The 16,110-nt window shown below is 45.9% G+C and overlaps 1 protein-coding gene and 1 long non-coding RNA gene across 2 annotated transcripts in view; one reads left to right on the top strand and one right to left on the bottom strand.

Annotated features, from left to right (window-relative positions):
- LOC108798270 overlaps positions 1-8,073 on the bottom strand; it is a 21,024-nt gene extending 12,951 nt beyond the window's left edge. The window contains exons 1-2 of the long non-coding RNA XR_001941939.1: positions 7,987-8,073; positions 299-305 (exon numbers count right to left, since the gene is read on the bottom strand). This is a non-coding gene — a long non-coding RNA (uncharacterized LOC108798270). The remainder of the gene's footprint in view (positions 1-298; positions 306-7,986) is intronic.
- STX7 (syntaxin 7) overlaps positions 7,993-16,110 on the top strand; it is a 26,964-nt gene continuing 18,846 nt past the window's right edge. The window contains exons 1-3 of the mRNA XM_018570002.1: positions 7,993-8,100; positions 10,723-10,792; positions 11,822-11,912. Coding sequence (XP_018425504.1) covers positions 8,025-8,100; positions 10,723-10,792; positions 11,822-11,912 — 237 coding nt within the window. The 5' untranslated portion in view covers positions 7,993-8,024. The remainder of the gene's footprint in view (positions 8,101-10,722; positions 10,793-11,821; positions 11,913-16,110) is intronic.

The raw sequence follows: 16,110 nt of genomic DNA, 5'->3' as shown, positions 1-16,110 counted from the left end.
AAAAAAGGAACTTCTAAATTTTCAAAAACAGATGGCACAAATGATTTCCAGTCCAAATACTGAATGATCTCTTATCATATAAGCAGTGGCGTAGTGTGGGTTGTCCACACCTGGGGCAAGGCCAGTATTGTGCCCCCCTACCCCAGTATTGTGTAACCCCCTCCCCTGCACCCTGATACTCTGGAATGCCCAATAATGCCTTATCCCAATAATGTGGAAACCCCTCCCCTGCACTCTGACACTCTGCACTGCGCAATAATGCCTGTGCCCCAATAATGCATAACCCACTCCCATGCACCCTGACACTTAGCACTGCCCAGTAATGCCGGTAACCCAACAATATGTAACCCCCCTCCCCTGCACCATAAAAATCTGTTATCATTATCTTTTATTAATTAATTATTAATTTATATTAATACTTTATTAATTAACAATTATTATTGGAGTGTCAGGGGAGGGGGGTTACAGATTATTTGGAAGCACAGAGTGTCAGAGTGCAGTGGAGGGGGTTTCACAATATTGGGGTACAGGCAGGTGTCAGCTCAATTCATCCCTGGCTATGCTACCTGGCTGCTAATTACAAAAACAGTCAAATCTTGCATTTTGCTGGGAGTTCAACTTTTAGAAAGTAGTGTGGAGAAGGGAGACCTGTCGTGTGTCACTATGCATATACAGTAAGTGATATAAGATATATAGCAATATAAAACAAGAGTTTGCTTTTGAATTTAAATAGGTAGCTTCTAATCCTGTTTGTGTGGCCATCTTAAAGGAGTTCTAAAATCCCAGCCTATACTATCCTGCTATAACATCAGCATTGACAGGTCTTATACCTGTGGCATTCTGCCCGGCTTCCTGCCCAGCTCACTGACATCACCGGTTGGCAGGAGCTAAGCAAGATGCTTTGGCTGGCATCCCGCCGAGCTCTTGGCAACCGGTGACATCGGTGAGCTTGGATGGGATGCTGGACAGAGCCGCTGACAGCGCACCCCCCGGAAAAACCATTACCTGTTAGAACACATTCCTCCCCCACCCGTAACAACCATTAGCTGATATCCCAACCCCCCTGGAACGATGATACACTGGCAGAACACGCATCCATCTCCCCTCAGCGTAGGGACAACCCTGCTTATGGGACAGACAACAGCTAGAGGGCCGGAGTTGCCGACCCTTGTCCTAGATTGATATGGTTTTTAGGAGTGGGACAGAACTTTAATATAGAAATACATATTTAATTTTCGACTATATGTACTATAGATATAGATAAGTATAAATTCAGACCGTTTACATAAAAAACAATGTGCATCATTTACAAATTTCCCTTATTAAAAAAACAAAAAACCTTATTAGGAGAAAAAGGGAAATGTGTTTAAAATGAAAAGTATCTGTTCCCTTTTATGCAATATGCATCACTGCACAAGCCTACGCAAGTAAATCAAGGCAAGCCGCTTCACTGCTGCAACAGTCTGGAAAGGGTCACAGGTAAGAAGTTGTTCTGTTAAAGATGTAACTTTGTCAGGGTACGCCAGTAAAGTCATTTTATGTAGCATTTTTTTATAAATGGCAGTGTAAATTTAAGAAAATAAATCATAGTTGCTAATGTTTTTAATAAAAATATAACTGTGCATACTATGTGGACCTCCATGTAAGGGCCATACACATCTCCCCTCCCAGCTCTTAGCAACCTGGGATGCCCTGGCCAGCATCCGGTGGTGTATTTAGGTTTTGTGCTGACCTAGGCAAGACTACATATGGCCAACCCCTAATCTAAATTTGCCCCACCCTTTCCTGTTTCAGAAATTTTGCGTAACCTGTCAGTCGCTGGATACAGCATGCATGCTGTATCTAGCTTCTGACAGGTTGCGTTAGTATCGTAGCAGGGAAGCCGGGGTCTCAGGGGGGCTGTAAAGGATCTCTTGTGGGCTCTGCAGGGTGTCAGCCTGAGACCCCACCTGAGACCTTGTAGAGCCCACCACAGACCCCACCTAAGACCTCGTAGATCCCCCCACAGCCCACTATAGACCCCGCATATCCCACCTGAAACACCACAGAGCCCACCAAAACCCCGCACAGCCCACCTGGGACTATCAGGTGGGCTGTGCAGAATCTATGGTGGGCTTTGCAGGGTCCCTTTCCCTGCACACAGGTGCTGCTCCTCTTACCTGAAGCCCCCAAGCCTGCCTCCGGGTCATGCCTCCGTCAGATGGTGGGGTATGGGCAGCCCTGAGCCGCCCACAGCTAAGCCGGGCCAGGCTGCATCTCACTCAGCCTAGCCCCTGCTTAGCCTCTGTTCCCACCTCGGCCCCTCCTCCATCCCGTCTCCGATCCCACCTCGGCCCCTCCTCCGATCCCACCTCGGCCCCTCCTCCGATCCCACCTCGGCGCCTCCTCCACCCGGCAGCTCTCTCAGGTGTATTAGGCGGACGCGAGACCCAACGAGCGTCCATCTAATATGCTTGATTAGGCAGGCGAGGCTGTCTGAATCTGTGCAGCATGGCTTGTCGCACTGATTTGGGGCGGCGTTTTGCGCCCCACCCCTGGCATTCCACCCAAGGCAAACACCTTATTTGCATTGCGGTGGATACGCCCCTGCTGGCATCCTGCCCAGCCCCTGGCAACCAGAGGCTTCACCTGCCAGAGAGTCCCTGGCTGTTAAGAGCCAGGTGGAGATGCAGAGGGCGGCATCACTCTTGGCGGATCTGATTGGAAGCCCAGTGTTATTATATGTGCAGCTAGAAATAAACGGACGCACGTCTATTTACATTTGATTACCCCCAAATTCTGCCAAAAAACGGATTAGAGTTCTGTATCAGGAGAGCAGATCGTCGCGGATTGGGGTAATCACTTGTAATGTCTGCTCCCCATAGACTAGCTTGGGTCCGGTAATTTCAGTGATGGAGGGAAAAACTGGAGAGACGTGGACGTCACAACAATGACATCCATTCCGATCAGCAGGCGATTGGTGCACAGATTCTGTGCTGATCAGCAGGGCCGGATTTCCCACAAGGCCAACCAAGGCCCGGCCTTGGGGCAGCAGAGAGTAGAGCAGCAGGGGTGTGAAATTCCTACCTCCCGATGCCCGGGACATGCATTTCCGGGTGCTGGGCGGGTAGTTGTTTTCAACATTTAGCCCTGCTTTGGGCAAGCAGGGCTAAATGTAAAGCGGGGAAGCCAACACTTGTTTTGTACAAGTGATCTTGGAGACATAGCAGCCTGCAGTTCTGCCATTCTCCATGGGGGGGGCGCATTGGTGTAGCAGAGAGAGTAAATCCGGCCCTGCTGATCAGAACTGAAGGCGCCCATGTGGAAGGGGCCCTAACGGCAGAGTAGCGGATACCCAGACAGTTTGGGATAGGGAGTTCCAGAGGATGTGAGTATTTGTTGGGCGAGTGGGAGCCAGTAGAGGGATTGGCAGTGAGCAGTGGCATCCATTGAGGGGCTGGTAAGGTGAATAAATCTGGCGGCCTCATTCATGACAGCCTGTGTAAATGTAGTGATGTGCGTGGGCATGGTGCAAACTGAGTCCACCTGGGCCTACACAAAACTATCAGTGACACACCCCTTCCCTCAGCTGCGGCCGGGGGAATTCTCTGACCTGAAATTCATGTTTTTTTTTTCCATTTTGGATGCCTTATTAGGCATGCGTTCCGATGCAGCTAAAATGAGGCCAGCAGTATTTTTCCTGAGTGCACTGGTGTGAACATAGCACCAGAAATCCAATTGGACTGCATTGGGACGCGATTTGGATGCAGCTGCAAAACTGAACGGCTTGCATCTGGTGTAAACTAGCCCTAATAGGGAGCTGCAATAGTCACGGTGAGAGTGAATTAGAAGCTTTGTGGTACCATTTGTTATAAAGAGTAGTGAGTAGTAGTGAGAGTAGTTCAAAGCCCATTTCGTGTGCACCTTACTGTATAACTGGTAACAAATTGCTGAGTGCGTTTGTCGTTTGTTTTGCTTTACTCATTTGTTATAAAGAGGCGCATTTTGGAAATGCGGCAGAGTTGAAGCAACCAAGATTACCACAGTGATTACATATTTGTTTTCTTTTTTCTGGTAGAACTGGATGGACTTGTGTAAACATGTGACAGCAAATACTTTCATTTCTGCCTGCCTGAGAATGGTTCTAGCTCACACTCACTATACCGTCAGGCATTATCACAGAAGTTGCCTCATGCAGAGCACACTGAGCAGCTTCCCGCCCCTCCTCTCCAGTCACACTGAGTATGCGCTGCCTGTCACTGGGCTGTGAGGAGCAGACCGAGGCCGCGGAGATTGCCAGGTATGAGATTGCATTGCACTGTAATGGGTGGGGAGGGGGGCTCAGGCTTCGATCAACACGCAGGGAATCGCTCGATCTAGGTGTCAGTGTCCCGAATCCCGATTGCTGTGTAGGAAATACAGTTTCTGATGTGAACCCAATCCTCGGATCCTCTCACACAAACAGTCTTCCGATCACGCCACAAGTATTCACTTCTATACATTGTGATCTCCGTGTGTAATGTCCGTCATTGCAGACTCGATAGCTGTTATCCATTGTGGTAGATTGATGGTGTCAGAAGGGTTAGTAGGGATCACATGACCGGTGATTGGTAACTATCACAAAGCTGCACATTCCAGTTGTGTGCAGTGTACTGAGAGGGAGTCTCCGCACTGGGCAGGAAATCCAGGCTGGTCACGTGATGGGTGCTATTCCTTCCCAGACTTCATTTCCCTGTAGCAGATGCACCAGAGTGCAGCGATTTGCAGACGTGTTTGTGTTTTGCACGCGTAAATGTACGTTTGTGAAGCGTATCACTAGTGTTTGCTTGTGTATGTATTTAAGCTTTGAGGGGGGTGGTTGTTTTGGACAATGGAAAGCGGTTCTTAAAGTGCAAAAATTAGCGAAAACGCATGTTAGGCCCCATTTATCTTTAAGCTGAGCGCATCTGGATGTTGTTTGGAACATTTAGATGAGTGTTTGTGCATGTTTTTGTGCATCATTCAGGCTTAAGCATTTAAAAAAAATATATTATTAGTTAAGAGCCTGGGTTTGGTGTGAACCCAGCTTGCCTAAGTTTGTTCAAGCCTGCTCAGAACCCACCTTCCTGGCCCAATCAATGGTGTCAGTTCTGGCGGGTGCATTCCGCCCACCTCTGCGTGATGGTTAGCGGCAGGGAATGTGCTGCCGCGACTGATTTGGGGGGGGGGGGTCACTCACAGTTTTAAACAGGCTTGGGCTAACTCGCGGGGGCTTGGTGCGAACCCAGTTCATCAAAGTGTGTCCACGCCCGTTCAAAAGTGACTGACGCACCTCTCTCCCGGCCCAGTCAGTTGTTGTAGCTGGGACGTTCCAAGCACCTCCGCTATATCCCAGATAGCAAGCAATTGAGCTGCAAGTTTGAAAACGACTAGCTAAACTATTGCTAGGCTTGCCAAGCTTCACAATTTTGTTGCACAATTACAGCAAGTCTGCATTGCAAGTCTCCAGATCAACGTGCTTTGGAAAAGTGCTGTACACTTGCTGAGCTCTTGCTAAAACCTGCAGGACTGTTGCTACAAATTCAAAAAGTTTAACAAGAATTACAGTTTAACCCTGCCGCAAGTTTGTGGCAAGTTATCCTTGCTATCTGAGATGTCACAGAGCCAACACAGAACACCAAGCATTGGTTTATTATTTTTAGCCATCGGAAATCGAAATTACTATAGATGAAAAAACAAGCATTCCCATTGGCATCTGTTTCGGTCAAAAAGCGTGGCTCTTCCCCAATAGACCATAATAGAAGTCACCAGCACTCGATGATATGTGCAAGAAGTAAATCACTATGTCGCCCGGAAGAAGGGACCCTGCGTGGCCCCGAAGCGTTGGCTGTTTGACGCATGTGACGATTAAATAAAAAGTGCTTTACTTCTTGCGCATATCATCGAGTGCTGGTGACTTCTATTATGGACTGTACACGACGCCATCCGTGTTGTCACTTCAAGCACCAACCTCTTAAGGTCTGTATGCTGTATGGAGTGCAGGTGATTTTTATATTATAGATCATGTTCCCCCAATAGAAACTCATGTACTTTTTTGAGCAACGCACTTCAAGAGACATTACGCTCAGGTGTGAATAGACACCCTTGAATATAATGGAAATTGTAACGTCGAGCATTAAAGCGCTTCTGGTGAAGCTTGTAAATGGGGTTCAAATCACTTGGGGTATGAACTGGACTTCTGAGGAGCTCCCATTGAGGTCTATGGGGCCAAAAACGCCTGATTATGCTCCAAAAAAAGAGCTCATGTATCTTTGTGTGAATCCGCTAGGATGAACGTCTGATTCCACAACAGATGGCAAAACCACAGCCATTCTTATTGGCCACCGATAACATAAACCACACATAGAAGATCCCTTCATGGTTTACAAAAGGCTTCTGTGACTGCTGACAACCCATTGCTGCTACTGTTTACATTATGGTGGGCAGGAATGAGTTTAGGTTCAGATTAAAGGAGAACTATGGGGTTAAGGCTTTTCCCCATAGTTCTCCTTAGGGTAACGGGAGGACACAAACTAGCATCCTCCCGTCACCCTAGGCTCAGTATACCGCGAGCTACTGAGACGCCTCAGTATACCGCGAGCTGCTGCTCGCGGTATACTGAGATGCTGAAGCGGATCCCGACAATTGTGCCGGGATCTGCCCAGCTGTGTGACTGACAGCTGGCTCTGCCTACCTAGAGGCAGAGCCAGCTGTACCCGCCCCCTCCCTCGTCCGTTCCGCCAGTCAGCGCTGGCGGATCGGAGGGGGGAATCCAGCCTCTGCCGTGACAGAATCGAGTGGTGAGCGAACGACGGTATGTGTTCGCTCACCTCCCGATCTACTGAGCCGACCTGTGACAGTCTAATTGTCCACAGGTCGGCTAGAAATATGAGGTGAGTGAAAAGCACTCACCTCATAGTTCTCCTTTAAACCAGGTCCAGACTTGAGTTCCTCCGAACACGAAAAGGACGCTCCTTGTTCTGCCACCCAATCGGCTGCAGCCAGGGTACTCCTTGCCCTAGCTGCACGTAAGCAAGGGGGGTAGGATGCTGTGAAATCATTGACCTTGCAAGGCCAAACATGGCCATATTTGGACAATGACATTGACCTAATATGGGTATGTGACATCCCATCCCTTTGTTCATGTGCAGTTGCGGGGTGAGGAAAGCCGCAGCCTGTAGCTGATTGGGCAGGTGGCCCCAATTCTCTTCCAGGTTGAGAGCAGCTCGGGTTTTGGACTGGGTTCCTTTTGAACCTGAGCTCATCCCTAATGGTTGGGATGTTGCCTTAATGCAGTTCCTTGTTAGTAATAATTCTCTTGTCCCAGTAGGAGCACAACTCCGACTTTATGGCTGACTTAACCATCGTTTTGGTTGTGTGCATTCTGCACATTTTCACATTGTGCCTGTAGCAGGGTTTGAACTACTAACTTTGACATCTGACCTGAGATAGAGATATAGAAAATCCTTTGTTGCCTTTTTTTTTCTAGAAGTTGTTAATTCCCTGATTGTGATGTTTATCATTATACTTCACTATTTAGTGAGTCTGTGACCTAAAACAAACATGCAGACTCAGATTTGTGATTCAGTGGCTGCAAGCTCGCTCAGTTAGGTGAATCACTTGGTGGAAGAGCTATGGGGTGGTTGTGACAGCCAAACAACTAAGCAAATTTAAAAAAGAAAACCAGCAATGTCTAACACCATGTTTTTATAATAACAGCAATAGGCAGTGGTGGACATCCTGTCATAGTTTGGACACCCAAATAGCCCCAAGTGACCATACATATGTTTGGAAATGTGATGAAAAAAAGAAACGTGTGTAGCTATGTTCCTGTTACTTCACTCTTCAAGTGGTCTCTGTTTTGTTATTGCAACATTTTAAAATTGCAAATCTACTTCTAGACTGCAAATTATTGCAGTGTTGCTGTGATCCTGTATTCATTTGTTTTGCATGTCCTCTTTTTTTTTTCTTCTTTTCAGGTGGTATTACATTTTTGATGTTCACAAGATCGCGGTTACAAAACAGCCATGGCTTTTGATACAAGAGATCCCATGCAGCTTGCGCAGATCATATCATCGAACATCCAGAAGATAACACAAAGCAGTACGTCATAGCCTTTTGTTTGCTTGTTGTAACCTCATGGGTCTTCTTTCCCTTTAGAGATGCCCACTTTATAGGTCAGACACATGGACATGTATTAGTATATCTGTGCAGAGGAGAGTGTTTATGCGCCTGTGGAGGCATAAGTGTTCTGTGCAGCCGTCTGCTAAAATAAATGACTGACTGCGGCTACACTGATTTTCACTTACACCCCAGTGTTTACTTCCGTACAGCGATGGATGCATGGCTCTGGATGCAGACAGACTGCATCTGGTGCTGTGCATCTGTCCCTGTACGGGTGTAAACACTAGGATGTGTGTGAAGATCCATACAACTGCACCTGTCATTGATTTTAACACCTGTGCCTCTCCAGGCACATAAACATGCCCCCCCACAGATGTAAAGATCCGGGCGCCCGTGTATATAACCCCTTAAATCGGGCCTTTACCCTTTTCTCTAAAAGTCACATCAGCATGCAGCTCTGCATGCTGATATGAAATCATCTTGCATTCGGTAGTTAAATTTTTTTTGCTTTTACTTACAATTACTGATTTTCCACTCCCTGGTCCACATGGGCATTAGCGATGTAATGTGCCCTAGCGATGTAATGTGCCCAAGCGATGCATCCTGGGAAGGTTACATCAGCAGAGCATTGCTAGGAAATCTCATCTATAAACTGCAAATGCTCGTGAAATTTCAGGGAAAGCCATTTTCCCCCCTGAAATGATGTGCATGGTCACGTGTCCTAGTCACATGTGCCAGAGTTCCTGTAAGTAAAGGAATATGGATTAATCTGCCCTTAGTATCAATGGCCGCTGTAAGAAGAATGAGGAGGAAAAGACAAATAAGGTAAAGAATAAAAAGCCAGCAATTATCTATAAGTATCTGTTTGTAGTTGGCCATTACTAAACCTTTCTAAAGGTGCCTTTGTTGTCATTTCAAAGTTAAGGGTAAAGTTCCCGTTTAGGCTGGCCAAACATCAGTAGAGTTTTGTTAGAACCTTAATTTGATTGACAAAGTTATTGGGGACAAATCAACAATCGTTTTCAGCCATAGTGAGACAAACAATTGAAGGAGAAGGATTTTCTCGATACTTATCTGAACAAACAAAATTCTAACTGTGAATTTGGCTTCCAGCCGTAACGTTTAGCATCTTCCTCATTGATGATGCCTGTGCTAGGTAATTATAAATGTGTAAATGGATTTAGCATTTCATTACTTTCGTGTCTCTCAAAATGTTAGAATTCAATACATGGCGTGGCAATCGAACAAAATGTATGACATTTTTCGAGTCGATGATGGTACCATTGAATGCTGCAATAAAGGTTGTTTCTGAATTTCTCTGTGAGCGTTCAAAGGAAATTCTTCTGGTGTATGACCAGCTTAACACATAAGTGCCTCCCTTCCTCTTCATTGCTGGGCAGACTGACGATCTGAAACTCCAGCCAAAGTATCTTTGTGACTAGAGTTGGCAAAATTATACCATCTGTTCTATTGTTATTGTTTTATCCTTGTTCCTATTGAGGAGTACCTCCATCATTATCTGTCCCAGCAAGGGCAGTCTCTCCATGGGCACAGACTGCAAATAAAACACCTTTTGTATTAAAAGGACAAGGGCTCAAGGCTCTGTTGGGTTTTTATTGCTACTTGTGTTCCCATTGGGTCATGAAGTATAGATCTATACTTGAAACCTTTGTCAGGCAGCAACAAACCTGACAAAGGTTTAAACCCTTAAGGTGCTCATACACCTGCCGATTATCGTACGATAATCGGCAGGTGTATGGAAGGCTTGCGACCGTTTCTACTGTACGGTTGCACATCTTTTGTCTTACGAGCACGTTGAAAACCAGCCGAAAATCGTACGATTTCCGGCGGGTTTGTGGCGTGCTCGTAAGACAAATGCCTCACGTGCCGGTGTGCGCAAGCGCACACTGCCCGCTCAGCATTGGAATCATCGGAAGCACTCCGGGAGGGCTTGCGATGATCACAAGTACGATCTGCCTGCCCAAGATGGGCAGATCGTACAAGCTTTTAATTACCTTACAACCATCGCAAGACGAAAGTCGTGCGATGGTTGTAAGGTGTATGGCCAGCTTTACAAATTGTTTGGCTGGAATTACACCTGATGTTCACTGTGTTTTAATAATCATTCCACAATACTAGAGTTCAGGAGTAAGTGACACTGCATGTGTAATCTAACACCATTCTGATGGGGTCACACATTATCACATACAGTATAGGGGTGTCACAGAAATATATATGGGGCATTTGTTTGTGGTGGAAGCACGCTTGATCGTGTGCTCCCAGCACAGAGGGCACACTGTCACAGAAAGCTCCTGGTCTCAGATTTATATTCGGGAGGAGGTAGGACAGGGTCCCAGTCATGTGATCACTGTGATAGCCAATCACAGTGATCACTAGTAAGAGATACTTCTCCTGTGTCTGTAAAAAAATAAATAAAGATAAAAAATAACTAAATCTAAAAGCTAAGCTAAAATAGCACTTTAGTGTTCTCATTATTTGCTGTTATAGTCAAATTGCTTCCCTTTATAAATGTTTAATTGCTAAATGTTATTGCTGTATGTTATAATAGCATGCTACATTAATAATTAACTTTCCATGCAGCTTCTGAGATACAAAGGATAGTAAATCAACTCGGAACTGTACATGATTCTGCAGAGCTCCGCCATCAACTGTAAGTACACAACTCACAACTTGCTCAAATCTCCTGACATTGGTAGTGCAACAGAAGGAGACTTATATCAATAAATCATTTTGGCTTGCTTTCCATTTATTTTCTATTCATAATATACAAGCTCATTTCATTTCCAAGTGAGCGCAAGCACCAGCTGATATAAATTATATGTATTCTTAAAAACATTTGACCAGAACAGAAAATACTTTAAGAACATTTGGCTTTGCCCCATTCCCACAACAGCTGGTTATCTTGCACAGAATGTAGTTTCACTGGACGAATAACTATGTGAATTGTTTTAAAAATGGTCCCTTTAGTGTACATATCCTTCCTCAGTTTCCATTCTCTACTCCACCACATTGGTAACGAAACATACGTAAAATGCAGCTTCCTGACAATATTTGCTGTGTGACCTAGTTGTAATTAATCACAAAGCACCTTTCTAAAACCATTTCACTCCGAACCTCACCCTCCGTGCATGCATCTCATCCTCAGTAAATGTGTCATTCACTTAAGTGGAAAGTCCATATGTAGCTTGTGAAGCTTTTTATGGGCTTTTGAAGGAAATATCACTGCTTCAATTCACACTCACCGCTGGAAGCACCAAGGGTGCCTGCAGAGAGCTCATCGGTGCTCTTACTCCACATAAAACTTGAAAGAAAAAAGGCACACTCCTTGTATCTGCCAAATCTCATATTTATTAAAATCTTCACATCTCGGTCACCTGTCCTACATCCAGCTGTCTTTAACGCATTTCATCCATTGGGCTTAATTGATTAAGCCTAATGGGTGAAACGCCTTAGCAGGTGGATGTCGAATTGGGATATAGTTGTGACGGAGATGTGAAGATCTGAATAAACATGAGATTTGGCGGGTTCAAGGTTTTTGGCTTTTTCTTTCAAGTTTTGATAGACTTTCCCACTGAGTTCAGGCGAAATATGCTCTGATGACGAGGTGCTGGAGTGGAAATATTATGATACAATAACACTGCAGCATACTGACCCTATGATGCTGTCATTTGTGTTGTAGACAGCAGAAGATACAGTTTGTGAATAAACTTGCCAAGGACACAGATGTTTGCCTCAAGGACTTCACCTCTCTTCCTGCAGACAGTGATCAGGTACTGAAACTGACCTACAGCCCAGCTCCAGCCAAATGCTTATTTTATAGTCTGGTGAAGGGTTATCATGACGCACCTGCAGATAGCGGAACAGGAAAGTGTTAGGGATGCAGAATTTAACCTTCAATTGCTCAAATGTCATGATTTTTACATGGTAAACAGAACAACAACATTGTCCCCGGGAAGTTTATCCCAGAACCCCAAAAAACAGTGAATCCCCTTATACTAACGGGGACATGCACTAAGGCATACGCCGGTATGCCAAGAATCAAGGTCCCAAAAGTGGCACCTAAAAAAGAAATAAAAACCCTAGTGTCTGTCCACGCTGCAGTGGAGCTAACAGTTGTCGCTACACCATAAGGTAACATCGTTCAGGTATGCGGAGAACAGAGATTTCCCAGGGCCAGCACAACATGTAGGAAACTATTGGTACAGTGGAATTACACATGCCAGGATATCCCATGGATCTGGAGTTCATCTGTGACACGTGTCATGGAGTCAGTGACCATGCAGTCATAGTCTATGAAGAAACGGGAAAAAAGTTAGGCCCAACTCAACGAGTAGCAGGGAGCAGTCCCAGGATCCGCTGCCACCATACCCTGGTAGTAGAGTCTAGGCATTAGGTTAGAATGGTCAGGAACAAACAGTTATAGAAAGCCGAACCCCTCCAAGAAGCGAAGGTAACTCAGTTTCAAAGTAAGCGTACCCGCGACTTGCTCACCCCAGGGTGTCCAATCACTCTGCGGCCAACGTCGGGGTATCGAACATGCGGACCTTACCAGCATGGGGTACCCTAAGTCTGCTCGGATAGATCATACTGTACTGGATCCCTTTTTCTCTCAAGCGGCGTCGTATATCCACAAAAGATCTCCTCCTCTTTTGTATCTCAGCCGAGAAGTCAGGAAAGAAACGGACCAAGGCATTCTCATGGCGAAAGTCAGGATTATTCCTGGCTGCAGCCAGAATCTGATCACGGTCCCTATAATTTAGGAGGCGCACCAGAAAAGGTCTCGGAGGGATCCCAGGTGCTGGACGACCAGTGGGGACTCTATGAGCCCTTTCCACCACAAAGGGGGGCAGCTCCTACAGGCCCAGCAAGGTTTTAAAGAAGGCCTCCGCAAATGTATTAGGCTGTGTGCCCTCCGCTCCTTCAGGAAGGCCTACCACATGCACATTATTCCACCTCATCCTATTTTCTGAATCCTCCACCTTGGCCGCCAGCACCCTCACTGTGCGTTGCAGATCCTGTATGGATTTAGCATGCTCCTGCACCGAATCTTCCACCCCAGACACCCGCGTCTCAGCCTGTGAGAGTCTGCCCCTGATTTTATCTAAATCATGGCGGATTAGCGTGCATTCCACTGCCAGATGGTCTATTTTTGCAGTGAGGGCAATTTTAGCAACTTCCAGGATAGTTTTTGTGTCCACCTTCACAGTACCTGGGGCAGATGCGGTGTCTGGAGCCTCCGATGGGGCCACTGTAGGATTCACTGCGCCTCACTCCAATTCACAGGCCGAGCTGGAGCACCGGCAGGAAACAGGAGACGTGGAGAAGATGGCGCCGGACAAACGTGGGGCCGCTCCCTTGGCTGTTTTCCCCCCTCGTTTCGTAGTTTCTGTCCGTTTGCCGGACCTGGCGGGCATGTCACCCTGCACCAGACACCACCGGAGCTCAGGTGAGTGGAAATAGGGCTGAACTGACAGGATGTTTGGCGGATCTCTTTAGTGCAGCGACGGAGCTCCTCCAGACACGTCCGCACTGCCTCACATCCCGGCCATGCCCCCTGGTGAAGGGTTATTATGTTTAGTGTAGAGCGTCACCTGTACCCCATACAGCGTTGCACTCTTTAAGATTGGTGGTGATCGCAGTGATGACAGGGATTGTGCTGTTTGAAGGTCCAAAGTGAAGATCAGATAATCACCAGCACACACTCAAATAGTTTTAGGGGTTTATTAGTAGTAATAAATCCAAGAAGTATTTGAGAATACGTTGTGTGCTGGTGATTATCTGTTCTTCACTTTGGGGTTAGAATGTCAACTTTTTTATTGCTGTTTCTGTTCCCACTTCGCCTCACTTCGCCTCACTTCCCATTTATTTCATGACTGACAAAAGAAGAAATGCAGAGGGAAAACTGAAAAACAAAATGGTTTTCTCTATAATGTCGATATAGTTAGAAATCTATAATGATGGTACTATTAAATAGTAACCAAATATCAGATCCATAGTTGTATCAAGCTTTCTAGTGCCACTGATGCACAAAGGCCGGTTTACCAAAGCAGCCAATGAGATTTCACTAAAAAAGGAACTTCACCCTACTTAGCTTCAACTAATTTAAAATTCTCTGATAATTTGTCCTTGTATGAAAATTTAAAAAAACATACTTATTAGTCCACAGAATCCAGTATTGTCTTCATTGCAGCTGAAGTTCTTTTTGCTCTTTTTTTTATGCCAACATGTTGTAACAGGATATGGGACCTGGCAGAGACCCGTGGTATGTCTGCACAAGTCTCTGCCAGGTCCTGTGTAAAGATATTAATGGGATCTTGTGAGGAGACATTGAAACCCTGCCTCCTCGGATGTGTGACCTAGACATCCCAGGAGTTCAGTGGGTGGCCGGCCTTACATTATCCTGGCCTAAGCGAAGAAACAGAAAGTAGGACTCTGGAAGATAAAACCGCTGCAAGGGTAAATGCTCGTTATGGTCTAGGGAGGAAAATAAAAAAGTTATACTCACCCGATCCTCTGAGCTGGCTTGCACTTAGACCAGTCCTTCCGGCCTCGTTCCTCATCCGTTGCAGCGGTCTAAGGTCCATGAGTCATCACGTTCTATACACAGTGTATAGGACATGAGGATGCTGAGGGACATACCATCATGTCCTATACATTCTCACAGCCAGCTGGCTCTGAGGATCGGGCGAGTACACCTTTATTTTCCTCTATAGACCAAAAAGAGCAGTTAACCCTTGCAGTACAGGGGTAGCCCCACTGCAATAGTTATTAAGTCACTTAATGAAAAATATCAACGTTGACTGTTTACCCTGAACATATACTTTGTGCTCATATCAAATAATCCTTTATATCAGGGCTCAAAATTTCAGACCCTGAGCTAGTAGCCAGGCCTTAAGAGTTACTTGCCACCAGTTGCCCCACCTAACCCCTACCCTGCTCCAACCCTAACTCCAGCAGGCCAGCAGTGTGACGCAAAGTACAGAGATCAGCAGTGCAGAGGTCAGTAATGAAACGCACAGTATAGAGGTAAGCAGTACAGAGGTCAATAATGTAACACACAGTACAGAGGTCAGCAGTACAGAGGTCAGTAATGACATGCGCAGTACAGAGGTCAGTAATGAAATGCGCAGTACAGAGGTCAGTAATGAAATGCGCAGTACAGAGGTCAGTAATGAAATGCGCAGTACAGAGGTCAGTAATGAAATGCGCAGTACAGAGGTCAGCAGTACACAGGTCAGTAATGTAATGCGCAGTACAGAGGTCAGCGGTGTAAGGCAGAAAGAACAGGGACTTACAGTGCACATAGCTGATCTGCCCTCTTCCTCTCCAGGTGCTGGGGGGGGGATACAAAAATGTATCCTTCAGGTCCCACGCTGCAAAAACGTCCAACCGGCCAATAGCAGCTGCAGTTTTCCTCCCAGCCTATGAAAAGCTGAGGTGGGCAGTAGTTTCACCCCCGCTGGTCCTGCCAGCGGTGCCCCCTCCCCCGATTAATTTCCACTCGCCAATTGCGAGGGGGCGAATGGAAATTTTAAGCCCTGCTCTATATTGTTTAGATAATTAGACCTTGTCATGACTTGTGGTAACAAATCAGAATTTGTTCTTCCAGCAAAGGTTTCAGAAAAATGAAAATGTATTACCGATGCATGGGTTACCTCACATTGCAAATTGCTTTGACCTCCTCCATTAAGGGGAATGATCTAATAGTACAGCTCTTATGCTAATAGCACCAATGTTTATGAGGTGCATATTTGCCAAGTACTCCGTTCCGCCTTTCCTTTCAACTAAATACCTGTTTACCATAAGCAACTCTTAATGTATTTTAGCTTTGATGGTTTATATAGAGGCAACGTTTTTACAATGCCTCTATATAACCTGGTTCTTCAAGTCACGGTATCAAGCCCTGTAGGCAAGAAGCGACTTTGCTCATATGATTGCAAGTGATAAATTTATTCGGAGAGAAAAGTT

This window comes from Nanorana parkeri, unplaced genomic scaffold (assembly GCF_000935625.1).
Source record: "Nanorana parkeri isolate BGI_ZX_2015 unplaced genomic scaffold, ASM93562v1 scaffold1440, whole genome shotgun sequence".
NCBI classification, from domain to species: domain Eukaryota; kingdom Metazoa; phylum Chordata; class Amphibia; order Anura; family Dicroglossidae; genus Nanorana; species Nanorana parkeri.
Note: the sequence above shows the minus strand (reverse complement) of the source record. Positions and strands in the feature narration are given on the sequence as shown.